General features: G+C 37.3%; 1 protein-coding gene across 1 annotated transcript; it reads left to right on the plus strand.

The window, feature by feature from the left end:
- The first annotated feature begins 7,300 nt into the window (after positions 1-7,300).
- On the plus strand, positions 7,301-8,236 carry LOC113181066 (olfactory receptor 1Q1-like). The gene has a single exon (XM_026386439.2). The coding sequence runs from the start codon at positions 7,301-7,303 to the stop codon at positions 8,234-8,236; it is 936 nt and encodes a 311-aa protein (XP_026242224.2).
- The last annotated feature ends 6,069 nt before the right edge of the window (positions 8,237-14,305 follow it).

Below are 14,305 nucleotides of genomic sequence, written 5' to 3' on the forward strand. Positions count from 1 at the left end.
TGCACACCCGCACACAGCAGTTTCCAGACACCTCAGATCACTCTGAGATAGGCTTTTTGAGATATGTCTGGAAGCAGGACTGTCTTTTATCACAATTGATCCTCTGGGCAAAAAAAAAGTGAGTATGGTGAAGTTTGGTTTTGACCCTCTAAGACATCGTTTGTCTTTTCTCTCCCTTCATAGTGTCTCTTCCTCCATCATCCTCAGATATGCTCTATCTTCATGGACTCTTGCTTCAGCCTATTAAAACAGCCATCGAATAGCGCGGGCAATTTACAGTGGAGAGCAGTCCTCTTCAGGGAAACTGTCTCTGAGCCAGAGAAAAATCTAATGGAATTCCAGACAGCTTCAATCAGTTGGGGAAGTGTTTGTGAATAATCAGGGCTAAGTGACCCAGAAATCCCAGAGCTTGGACATAGTTGGCCACTTTTTCTCCTCTTAACAACTGACACAGATTTTTCTTCCCTCTCTGGGAATTAATGATCAAATAGGAACTCAGAGAGCTGACTTAGCTGCGTTATATAAGGTTCTCCTCTGTTTTCAAAGGACTGTGTGTGTGTGAATCAGGTTGTCGGAAGTACCTATTCTGTGTCAGAGAGCCCAAATTCTCCTAGAAATTTAAAACAGACAGGTCCTCACTGGTTCATAGGACTTTTAGGTGACCTTTATGTCTAGAGTCTCTTGTGTTTTATAAGCTTCTCTATTGAAAGCAGGTTGTCAGTCTTCCCGTTTGCCGGATGAGGAAGGCAAGCTATTTTACCAAGGCCTCAGGAAATTTTCATGGCAGACCTGGGACCAAAGTCCAGATGTTCCATCTCCTGGGTCAAGGCCTATCCCTGTGTACCACACTGCTGTTTCTCCACCCACACCCTTTCATAAAACGAGATTCTTCTCTGGTAGTTGCCCATTATTGGCGTCCCACCTCCTCACCCGTATCATGTTCTTCACCTCTGCTCCTAAGGGGTCAATACACTGATGTGCTGCCTGATGGGCCGGGCAGCATCCTCTCTGCCACCTGTGAGAAAGACAGGGAGGACTCCAAGCTTCCAGGCAGCTCACCCTTCAATCACTTCCAGGATGCTCTCCAGCCCTATGAGCAACTTTGACACAGGAGCTGCTCTGGCTAACTGTCACCTCGGGTACAGACCAGTCTATGCCTTTCCTAAGACCTGAGAAGAGATACTCCATGTTTTCTACATCATAAAATCAGAGCCCCAACCCAAGACAGCTGGTGTCCCAACCTGGAGGCTGGAATCGTGACGTCACATTTAACAAGTCCAATTACAATGGCAGGCTGACAGGCGGAAACCAGCCTAGGAAGAGAGTGGGATGTGGGTGTCAGACAGGTGGGGAGGGATAGAGAAAGCACCTCTTTTCAGATCGATCTACAACCCACCTGACTCTAACTCTACTCTCCGTGGCCTTGGGGAACTGAACTCATCCCTTTGATCCTAGTTTCATGACCCAAATATGGAAATAATCGTATCTATTCTTTAGTTTACAAGGAGGATTCAACTAGAAAGCATATGTTATAGGTACTAAACATTGGCCAATGCATAGAATAATCCAGGGGAAAAGCAAGAAGCAAAGAGGAAAGTAGAAACTGGATGTTGAGGGAAAGCTTACCAGGTGGCAGAGTCCAGTAGTTAAGAGCAAGGGCTCTGTGATCAGGTGGAGCTGAATTCTGATTCCAGTTCTACCACTTACTAACCCAAGCACCCTGAGCATGCCACAGAATCCCTCTGTGGCATGTTCTCATCTGTACAGTGGGGATAATAATACTTGCATCACACAGTTGCTGTGATCACCACATGAAAAACATGTGTCTTTGAGAACAATTTGTGACATAGAGTAACTGCTCTATAAATTTGGCTACCACTTCAGACCTCTCATCATCATTACATACTGAGATCAATTCAGGAGATCCAATATCATACTAAGAATTGCCAAATTTTGTAATTGAAACATTTAATGCTTGTTCTATGGAAGTGTAACACGACGGCATCCTTTAACTTGAGGCATGAAAGCAGACAGACCAGGAGTGAGAAAGATATCCAATTCCATAGGGAAGATTCTAAGCACATGAAATGGGTGGGCAGACACGGCTGAGTATACCAGGTACCCAGATCTAAGTGTGAAATCCAGCCACCACTTAAGGCTAAGAAAATTGCTTTGCCTTTCTAAGCCTTGACTTTCTCATCTGTGCAATGAGGATCCCAAGTGATTGCACACAGCTAGAAATGTCCTGGTGTTGCCATAAGACTGCATGATGTAACACATACAGTCCTTACTCAGGGACAGTTCTTTCATTTGTTTTTGTTTTTTTTTTCCTCCCAAAACCCAAATTGCAAAGCCTAAAGAATTTTTTGAATAGCCATGGACACAACTTATTTGTGGCCTGCCAACTCTGATCACCACCCCAAAATAGTTATTTTGTTATTATTTATGATCAGACAATCAGATTACTCTGTGATGAAAAACCAGACTCATGGAACATTCCTTAGTTCTGGAAACCACATTTGAACAGTCTGTGATGAAATAAAACAGGCCCACAAATAGGAGAGAACTGGATGGCAGGAAAATCTCTGTTTAACAAGCCCAAAAAACGGATAGGGAAAATTACCAGCACTGACTGAATATATGGCAGGGACCAGGAACTCTCATTTAATCCTCATAACAACTTTCATATCTGCATTTTGCAGATTAGAAAACTGAGGCTGGCCTTTCATCTTCTTTCTCTTGTATATTTTATGTTTTTATTAGTGCATCATAGTTGTACATAACAGTGGGAGTTGTTTTGACATAGTCATACATGCATATAATTTGCTCCATCTCAATGCCAGTACTTCCCCCTTTCCCTCTCCTCCCTCCTCTCCCCAATGCCCCTCCTCTACTCTATCAGTCTTCCTTCTATTCATTTTTATAAATTGATGCATTATAGTTATACGTAGAAGTGGAATTCATTTTTATATATTTATACATGCACACAGAATAATTTGGTCAATTTTATTCTGTGGTCCCTCCCTTTCCCCTCAAACCCCCTCCTGTACTGCACTGCTCTCCCTTCTATTTTCATAAGATCTTTTTTATTACTTTATTTTTATTTCTCCTCCCTCCCTCCCTCCCTCCATCCCTCGCTGTTCCCCACTCTATCTCCCTCCCTCTCTCTCCCCATCACCCTCTCTCTCCTCTTTCTTTGTAGCTTCTACATATAAGATAAAACATTGAACTCTTGACTTTCTGAGTCTGGTTTATTTCACTTAGCACGATGTTCTCTAGTTCCATCCATTTACCAGCAAGTGACATAATTTCATTCTTCTTTATGGCTGAGGAAGACTCCATTGTGTAGACTGACTTCATAACTTGGCTGTTGTGAATTGAGTGGGATGCTGATTTCAGTTCTTTTGGATAAATACTAAGGAAAGGAAGAGTGGGTCATATGGTGGTTCCATTGCTAGTCTTTTGAGGATCTCCACACTGCTTTCCAAAGTGATTTTACTAATTTGCAGTCTCACCGACAATGCTTGAGTTTACATTTTTACCTGTCTTCATTGAGGCTGGCCTTTTAGATACTGCCTAGTGTTGCCTTTGTTGACTAATGTTTAGAGTTTTGAAGGCTTTCATACTGAAAAATAATATGCTTGCTCTATGAGACCTCAGAGGACCAAACTCTCCTTTCAGTGTACAAAAACAAGAAGCAATCATACAATAGAAAAATTCTGATGGCTAGAGCCTTTCACCACTAAAAGCATTCTAGAATAGTAAGGTTGTTCACATTTCCATCATCCTAAAAAAGTAGATTGAGCACTGATTGAGAGGTCAAGTTAAATCTATGTTTTTCACCCATATGCCCCCCTAATGAAAACCTATGGGCTTTAAAAAACAGGCAAATAAAATTGTTCATTAGATGTTTAATAGTTTAAGATATAGAATATACAATGTATGGTCATTTAAAATAAACTTTACATTATTTCTTAAAGCATATCCATTGGCATCTTAATACCAAAGTGTTTAGATGCCTGATACTGATATCACCCATTTTTTTTCAATAAGTACATAGTGATGCTGATAACGTTTTAATCAAACAATCAAAAAGGATCAATAAAATTCATCACTTGATATTAAAATCAAGCTTTCAAAAAACCATTTAGAATTCATTTTTAACACAAGTCAAACTTATAACTCTGGTTTGTTATGACATGGCATAAATGCTTGTATAAACCTCTTTTACCCAGATAGGCAAGGAAATGATTATTTTAGTTATGGGAATTCTGTTAGAAAATTATAAGAGAAAGGCTAAAAGTATTTTTATGAAAATATTAAAAATGTTTAAGACATCAAAATATTGGATATAGAATGTAAAACTTTATTTTAATACCAAATAGCCATTCTTTCTTCATTTAGAAATTATACTGTTTTTGTACTTTTCACTGAATTACATAATTTAAGACACTCTCCAATCAATACTGTGGACATGTGTTGTCTCTAAAACCTTTCATAATTACAAAGAACTGTTACCAACTTATGACCTAAAAATTACACTTTTGGCATAGATATTTTAAATCTTATGCATCTATCAAAGAATAACTTTCAACCAACATGAAAAAATTAGTTAAAAAAACAAAATCAAGTTTAAAACAAGAGACTGGTGTTTGCCTTCTTGCTTTGTTCAATTGTGTGATATACTGAAAATATTTGTGAAAAAAATATGTTTGGCTTTGTAAAGCAGATTCCAAAAATGTCTCATGAATAATTTTATTGGAATCAATCAATATATACAAAATGTTGAAATAAATAGAAGACAAATGATCCTATATTGTTTTAAATGCTGATTGATTGACTCAGGGAAGAGTTTTTACTGCCATGTATAATTAAAGCAATTTTTTTTTTAAAAAATTACTATCTTGTTACTCCAGTTCATGATTTTTCTAAACAAAAGGAATGGTTAGTGAATGTTCAGTAATCAAAGACAAAAATGAGAGTGTCATTTAAAATTTTTCACCAATATTCACACTGTACACAAATAAGTTTGAAACACCAAAGGAAAAGAAATGATTATCTATAACTTTTCTTGTCAAGTGTGAACTCCAGTTAAAATTGAAACTTTCCATAAAACAAATCAATATTAACTATATTACATATTTTCCCAACATGAGTCAATATATACTTTTAATTGTGATTGATAGTATGTTTTGTATATTTGTAAACACTATAAGAAAGAAACATTTGAAGGGAACTGTTTAATATTAATGTTTGCAGTTGGTTTTAAATTTATACAATTCTCCTCTCAATTTTATGTTAATAATATTGAGTTCACACAAAATTATTTAACTCGCTTGGACAGCCTGTGTTTTTCCTACAGTCAAACTAATTTTGCTAAAAGAGACAATCAAGTTTTGTCAACGTGGAGGATAATATTAAAGGAAAATGATTTTTTGCACTTAATTCAAGTATTGGAAAAACTTTTTAAACAAGTAGAATAATCCTAACTCTTAGGAAAACTACTAAATCAATTATATTACTTTTTCATGTGTTTCTAATGTGTTGGATATGTAAATCAAATTTTCAACTGTGAAAGTTTTTAAAAAGCAATAAAATAATCCTTAAAAGCTACAATTTTACATCATTTTCTTTCAATTTAAACATGTACTTTGGTACTTCTTCCTATTGTGCATTTTATCCCATTGTAACAAAATTTTATGCTAAAAAATTCTTTTTAACCACCTATTTCATTTTCTACAGTGAAGAAGACTCCAAAATTAATATTTAATTTCTGGTAGCTATAATATTTTGTGTTTAAAATACTCAGAAATATTTCATCTGAACCAAATTGTTATTATAATTAGTAGTAGTAAAAAACTGACCAAAATTATGATTACAAAGCTCAATTATATGAAATTGCTAATAATTACCTATTTTGACCTACAAATGGTAAGTTTTTTTACTTTAAAAACTTTTAATGTTAGTTTCCCTAAGTTGGCATTACCATTTTCTTCATATTCATCTGAATCTCATTATTATGCATAAAATTATTTTCAGAATCCTGCAAAGTCTTAGTAACATATATTTTGAGAAAGTGGAAAATAATCATCTATTGGTCTGATGAGTCCTACCCAATTTTACAGTCTATAAAATAACAAAATGTCAATTTTCTATGGCAATATATCATAATTTTTAAAAATAACTATCAAACTTAAATATAGTCATTTCATCATCTCCATTAGGGTGTGAATCCAGAATTCCTGTGAATGCCAAAATCTGTAGATGCTCAGGACCTTTATATGAAATGGTATAATATTTGCGTATGACAAATTCGCACCCTCCCATATACTTTCTCTAGATTACTTATAATACCTATATAATGCCCACTCGTCACTTCATTTACATGGATTCAGTGTAATATTTGGTACCTGGCAGATTTAAGATTTGATTTTGGGAATTTTCTGAAATTTTAAAAAATATTTTTGATGCATAATTGGTTGAATCCAAGGTGATAGAACTTATAGATACAAAGGCATGACTTTAAGAAAGTTTTATATAAAGATACCTAATGGAACAATGCTTTCTTTTTTATTAGTTCATGTATCCAGAAGTGAGTATCACTTATTACTAGATAAATCTAACTACTAATGTTTTTTTTTTCCTTTGTTACATGGGAGACAGGATAATGCATAAGGAGCCATCATGAAGACAAGATGAGTTTAGAGACAAATTATTAGGAAATTATATTCTTAATAATCTGGAAACCTACTCTCTTAAAATAATGTGTACTCATTGAGAAATATTTGGGCACCAGCAAGAATACCCTTGTGTGCATCTCCTAAAATGAAAACTGAATATTCCTTCCTTGATTATGTAGCTAATCAACAGGTCTACTACCATGAATAAGATGTCTTGGTTTTAGTTTGTAGACTTTAGTGGTTAACAGTGTAACATTTGGGGCCACATATACCTGACTTAAATTTTGCCTTTCATGAGCTTAAAGTGTGAACACCTCAATTTTCTAATTTACAAAACTAATAATAACAACAACAATAATCCTATTCTAAGATTTTTAAGAGCATACAGCAAAGTCCCTGCTCAAGGTAAATGCTCCATAAATATTAGCTATGGTGATAGTGATGCTATTCATAGTAATGAAAATTATACAACATTTTGGGAAACTATAAAGCACTTAATCCCCTCCCTTATCAGCATCATGTGTAGTTTGTACTGGGGCACAACAGTAAGAGTAACTAAATAGCCTGCTCATGAGTCTATGAAAATAATCTTTTTGTTGTTGTTGTTTTTATGGCAACAGATGGGCAACACCAGCTGGCCCAGTGTGTCCCATTTTGTTCTCTTGGGTATTTCTACTCACCCAGAAGAACAGATCCCACTCTTCCTTCTTTTTCTACTCATGTACACAATCAACATTTCTGGCAATTTTGCACTCATCATGCTTATTATCTCCACTCCTCACCTCCACACCCCCATGTACCTCTTCCTCAGTAACTTGGCCTTGGCAGACATCTGCTTCACCTCCACCACAGTCCCCAAGATGCTGCAGAATATATTTTCCCCTACAAAGGCCATTTCCTACATGGGCTGCTTAGCCCAGACCTATTTCTTCATTTGCTTTGCAGCCATGGAAAACTTCCTCTTGGCTGTGATGGCCTATGACAGGTACATTGCCATCTGCCACCCGCTCCGCTACCCCATGATCCTGACAGGAAGGCTGTGTGTACAGATGGTGGCCGTGTGCCACGCCCTCTCCCACCTTCATGCCCTGCTGCACACCTTTCTCATGGGCCAGTTGGCTATCTGTGCGGATAACAGGATCCCCCACTTCTTCTGTGACCTCTACCCTCTGATGAAGATCTCCTGCACCAGCACCTACCTGAACACCTTGATGATCCAGACAGAAGGTGTGATTGTCATCATTGGAGCTCTGGCCTTCATCATGGCCTCCTATGCCTGTGTCATTTCAGCGGTCCTCCAGATCCCCTCAGCCAATGGCAAGTGGAGATCCTTTTCTACCTGTGGCTCCCACCTCTCTGTGGTGGCCTTATTCTATGGCACCCTCACATGGGTCTACTTCCGGCCCCTTTCCAGCTATTGGGTGACTCAGGGTCGCATTGTGACAGTCATGTACACTGTGGTGGCTCCCATGCTGAACCCCTTCATCTACAGCCTGAGGAATGGTGATATCAAAGGAGGTTTCCGGAAATGGATGAGACTTTTTTTCTTTCTCTAAAACCTCAAACCACAGTTCTGAGTTTTAACTATGATTCTAGGAAAACTGTTCCATCCCTCAGATCTTCTTCCTTTAGAATGCCTCAGAAATATCTTAATTAAATCCATATTATGAATTTTTCTCACCAAATATTTTCCTGGGATGTCTCGTAAACCCAAAGAACATGAAACAAAAGAGACTGCCGTATCATTAGTACAAAATACCAGCATGGCTTCAACTGTAATTGAGGGTGTTCTGTGGGCCTACAGTTAAACAACATCTGTAATTCTCAGGAATTCTTAGACTCAGGCAACAGAAATCAATGCTAGTGATTCATTGGAGGAAGTGAGTATCTCAAAAGGCTAAGTGGAGCTCAGAAGTTACCAAGACTGAGGAAACAAGAAAATGGACAGGAATAAGAAAAGTCACATAGTCAAAACCACAGTCAAAATCATAATCGGGAACTAGTCCAGTGAGGATATGGCTGTAGTTTCCAAACTCTGTTCACTGCCAACTTGCAACTTGTACCCCTGCTAGCATTTCCAGCAATAGTCACTGGGTCTAGCCCTCAGAGACCTACAAACTGGATATCACCATCTCCAGAAACACCTGCCCACGTGTTCTCTTCACCACTACCTCTAGATTCAAAATGAGAGTGTGATGGTGCATCTGACTGGCCAAGAATGGGTCATTTGCCCATATTATATCTGCCAGGAAACTCAGAGAACAATATTAATGTTTGTATTTAATATAAATTTCTGTAGGACAGGTGAATGGATTAACTACTTCAATATGGGAAGAGGGACATAAGGACAATGTCCACTCTATGGGGTCAAATGCTCTCAGTACCTTAGAATTAGGTGTGACCACAGCTCTCCAACTTGCATTTTCTCAACCTTCTTCAGCTGCACAATGATGACTAAAACTCCCACACATCACAGCATGCCTCTGGTCTTTTCTGCAGTTGATATGTGGAGCTTGACTAATACCAGATGATTGCTGACTAATCAATCCTGTGCATGGATAACAGGTTCCAGAGCCAAATCTCATAAGTATAGGGCCAAAAGGAGAATGTGAGAGGGGCCTCCCAGGGCATGGGGCAGAAGATGCAAGTGCAGGCTGATTTCAATAAAGTTCCTTACAGAATACAAGTAGTTATGACACTGAATTAGAAGGAGCTAAAATTGTGGTAATTTGTCATGTGATAGAAAAAAATTATTTCTTGTAGCGTAATTATATATTAATAAAAATTTATTCCATTGGGGTGGATTTGAGGAGCTATATTTCCTATGTCTTTTTCTGCACCAAGTTAATAAATTCTGTCAAGGTAAAGGGTGCTCTGACACTTATAAGTTGATGACAACAAAGAAATCATGCCAAGTTTCGATTAGTTAACTCTGGTTCCTCATATTTTGTAGAAAATATCTTATGTACTCAACATTTTTTCTGCTGGATTCTTTGTTTCCTCCTACTTTGTATCTCCATCTCAAGGTGGCAGGCAGTTCCATTACTGATCCCTTTTATTCTTTACTCTCTGATTAGACTCGATTCTTAACGCTGGAGCCTTTTCTAAGAATCCTCCTTCTTCCATTAAAGAAATGTCTAAAGCTGGAGAAATAAACATGAGAGTATATGAATTCAGGAGTCATGCACCCCATCCATAATTTTGCTTTCCAGTTTCAGCTACCCACTTCAACTGCTGTATGAAAATATTAAATGGAAAATTCCAGAAATAAACAATTCATAAGATTTAAATTGCTTGATGTTTAGAGAAACATGATGAAATTCCACACTGTCCCCCTCCATCTTGCCCAGGACATGAATCACCCCTTTGACCAGCATATCTTTCCTGCATATGCTACACTCCCATTAGTCACTTAGTATCCTTTTTGTTTATCAAATTGAAAAAATAACCACATAATATGCAAGTTGGCACTATCCATGGTTCCAGGCATTCTCTGGAGCTGGGGAACATATCTTCTATGATGAAGGGCAGACTAATATACAACTTTTTTTTTTTTTTGGTACTGGGGATTGAACTCAGGGATGCTTAACCACTGAGCCACATCCCCAGCCCCTTTTTAAATATCTTATTTAAAGATAGGTTCTCACTAAGTGGACTATACAACATTTTTAAGGTTAATTGAGCAATTGTTACAAATAGCACACATACACATTTTATGTTCAATACATTATTATTCATGACAATGAAAATTAGAAATAATCCAGAGGGGAAAGATGGCAGAGTAGAGGAAGGGTGTGATTTTCACTTGCTCTGAGACTCCAGATTCAGGTAGTGGAAATACTGCTTCCCAGTAAGGAGGATGACAAAGGAATACACCAAAATTCAATATCAGAATAATAGAGATGCATAAATTCAAGTGCTTGGAACATAGAACAGGAAAGGATACCTCAAGAACCCAGCCCATAATGCTAGCTCCAGGGAGGGGTGAAGCAGGCAAAAAGAGAGACAAAGTCTGTCAAGAAAATGTGGCATGGGGGGAAGCCATGGAAGAGAGGGGTGGTCTGAACTTGAGTGACCTGAGGCTGGGTGGGGAGTTGGTGTGGGGGGGTCCTTGCATTTGACTGGAGGGCAGAGAGCTGAGGCAAGACATCATCTCCAAGTGGCCTCTTGGGGACTTTCTGTTGCAGGAACAAGAATTCACAATAAGTTTAGCCAACTCCCCCTGCATGCACCCGCCCTGAGATCTAGGGTCCATTTGGAGGGTGCACTAACTTAGCACAGAATGGATTTCCCACCAGGGAATGCTCAGGCTGGGGGAGTGGAGCAGGATGAGGCTCACTTTCCCTTGGGGTTAGGAGGCTTGTGGAATTAACCAGAGAGAACCTAGAAACTGAACAAGTGGCACATTTGCACTTGGGTCAAGACCAGTGGAGAGTTGGTCACTTTTTTCCAACAGTAAATAGGGTCCTGATGCATATTAAAAAAAATAAAAGTATGATCTGTGGGTGAATAGGTGTATACCCACATAAGAAACAAGTACATACAAAAAACTTGAAATGATACAAGTGGCTTTGCAGAGAAGTGGACAAAAGATGAATTATTAAAAATAATTCTTGGGCTGGGGATGTGGCTCAAGCGGTAGCGCGCTCGCCTGGCATGCGTGCGGCCCGGGTTCGATCCTCAGCACCACATACAAACAAAGATGTTGTGTCCGCCGAGAACTAAAAAATAAATATTAAAAAAAATTCTCTCTCTCTCTCTCCTCTCTCACTCTCTCTTTAAAAAAAAATAATTCTACTATCATGTATAACTATTTAAAACAAATTTTACAAATGTTTAAAAAAGTAAGTTGACTTACTTAAAACAAAATCACTTACCCCATAGTAGAAACCCTTTCTACACCTCGAATGCTTTGCTTTTTAGTTGAGAGGTTATGCCATATTGCAATGCACTGTATAGCTAATTAAAACAAATTTAAATTTAAAAAATATTAAATACTTTATGTTAAAAAGAAAGCATTTAAATGAGTTTGTACCTCAAACTACATTAAAAATAACCACCTCCCTACATTTTTAAGACTTTCAAGAACCAAAGGCAAAGTTTAAAATTTTACATAAAAATATGGAATACTATCCTGAGGTTTGTAGGACAAGGGAATTGGGTTTTTTTATTCAGATATATTTGGTTAAAGCATAGTATAAATTATATGACTTACTAGCCAATGCCAGCACCAAATTCCATCTGGGAATAGAATATTCATGTGCCATAATAAATGGTTCCTGTTGAATTGTTATCAAATCATATACTATTGATAATCTACTATTATAACCCCTGATGGCATCTAGCTCAGTTTCTAAACAACGTATTAATTAGATTAGGTGCTTGTGTTCACTCAGAGGACTCAACTGGCTTCTAATTTCCAAAGTCATAAACAATCACTTGACTCTGAACAGTCTCTCTCTCTCTCTCTCTCTCTCTCTCTCTCTCTCTCTTCCAATTTGTCGGTTTTGTGGGTTGGTTGACTAATGCACAGGGACGTGTATCCAAAGTCAAAGCACTATATGGAATAAGTTTTCTACATCTGAAATCCCCTTTAGTTTATCCACTCATCTTATTATTAAATCCTTAGCAACAACTGATCATTTTGTTATCTCTATAGTTTTGCATTTTCTATGATACCGCATAGTTGAAATCATATATTGTGTAGTCTTTTCAGACTGGCTTACTCATGTAAGTGTTTTGTAGAAGAGTTCAGCATTAACTAGGAATTAAATAGGATACACACATGCCATACACTACAATATTTCTTCTGTGGTACAATTTATAGAATCTCTCTGATAAGCACACTGGATGCATGCAGTAGAATGTTAGTAGCATTGTTCATGATACCTGAATGCTGAAAGCAAAAAAAAAAAAAAAAAACCATTAAAATAGATCAGAGAAGTCTGTTATAGTTTCACAGAGGAAGATGAAAATACAGAAACAAATTTCACAAAGGCAAGAGAAGACAACAAAAGCCAAATGGAGCAGAACACACTTAGTCTTTCACTTATATGCACAGCAGACAAAATTTATGGATCACTAAAGTGTTAAAACTCACATGAGAAGTGAATATTGCAAACAGTGAAGCTACTGGGTACCTCCAAGAGGAAAGAAGACACAATAGAGGAGGGATTGAAGAGGCTTCAATGATATTGCTAGTTTTTTATTGTTTAAGCCTGCAGATTGTTAAGTGAATGTTTCTATTAAAATTATTTAAAATGCTATCATACCTCACATATGAAGAACTCATAAATGCATACATGCAATTACAACATCATGGATACACACACATATAATTAAATTATATATTTTATATATGTTATTTCAATATTTCTCTAAAAATTAAAGTAAAATTTTTAGTAAATTGTTTAAAATATTGCTTGGGTTGAAAAACATCAAATGTCGAACAGGCCTCAGAATTTGACTTCTCACAAATATAGGAGGCTTATTGGCACATGGCTAGCTACTAAATGTCTCTCAATTCTTCCTTTATAACAAGAGTTAAAGGAATACAGAAACATCTGTCACAGTAAGCAGCTTATAGCAATGGAGTTAAGTACCTTTGCCTGGAACAGAGGTAAGTTTCTCAAGGAATAAAGATAAAACTTGGCCATATCTGATGGGAACAAGAACACTGCATTTATGTAGTTGGGTTAGGAAGTAACTATTTTCATTTTAAAACAAAACATAGTTGGATTAAACTGAAATGAAGACCTGCTTGAAATCACTGCATGTTGCCCAGACTTCCTGACCTCCTGCCCAGCCATTCTCCAGTCCACAGTCAGAGAGGCTGACCCCTTACTGGAATGGGCCCATCTCCCAAATAACATCACCACCTGAAAGGCCTTTCAAAAACCATCATTCTCACTGCCACACCCCACACCCACATGGCCCCCCGTAGGGCCTGGAGGTCTCCAGTGAACTTCCTGTTCACCACTTGAGTCCTGGGCCCATTCTATGTAGACCATTGAGCTACTCTCAATTTGTGACAAGGGCCATTCTCTTTGAGAAAAAAGTTACATGCCTACTTATCATCACTCTAATAACACATACAAAATAATTTTTGACAATGACTCAGAAATAACCAACAGTTTAGGAAAATAGAAGAAAAGGTAAGGAAAAGCTAGTCGTCTGGTACCACATTAATCAAAAGTTCTACTGTCCTACTATTTGGTACATTGACTAGAGACAGTAATGCTATGTTATGTACTTCTAGAAAGCTATAATAAAGGCTTTTGAATGTTTCAAAGAAATAGAAAATGAGGAAATAAATATGTTTGCCACCATTTGAACATTACACAATTATCAAAACTTCACACAGCACAGCATGAATATGTATGATTTTTTAGGAGTAATTTAAAATAAATGAATGAATAATGGGCCCAGGTTATAGCTCAGTGGTAGAGCACTTGCCAAGCACCTGTAAGTCCCTGGGTTTAATCCTCAGCACCACATGAAAATAAATAAATAAAATAAAGGTATTGTGTCCACCTACAATTAAAAAATGTATTAAAAAATAAAATAAAACAAATGAGTGAATAACAAATTAGAAATAAGAATAACATTTCTTTTTTCCCTTACAA

Source organism: Urocitellus parryii, chromosome 4, assembly GCF_045843805.1.
Source record: "Urocitellus parryii isolate mUroPar1 chromosome 4, mUroPar1.hap1, whole genome shotgun sequence".
NCBI classification, from domain to species: Eukaryota; Metazoa; Chordata; class Mammalia; order Rodentia; family Sciuridae; genus Urocitellus; species Urocitellus parryii.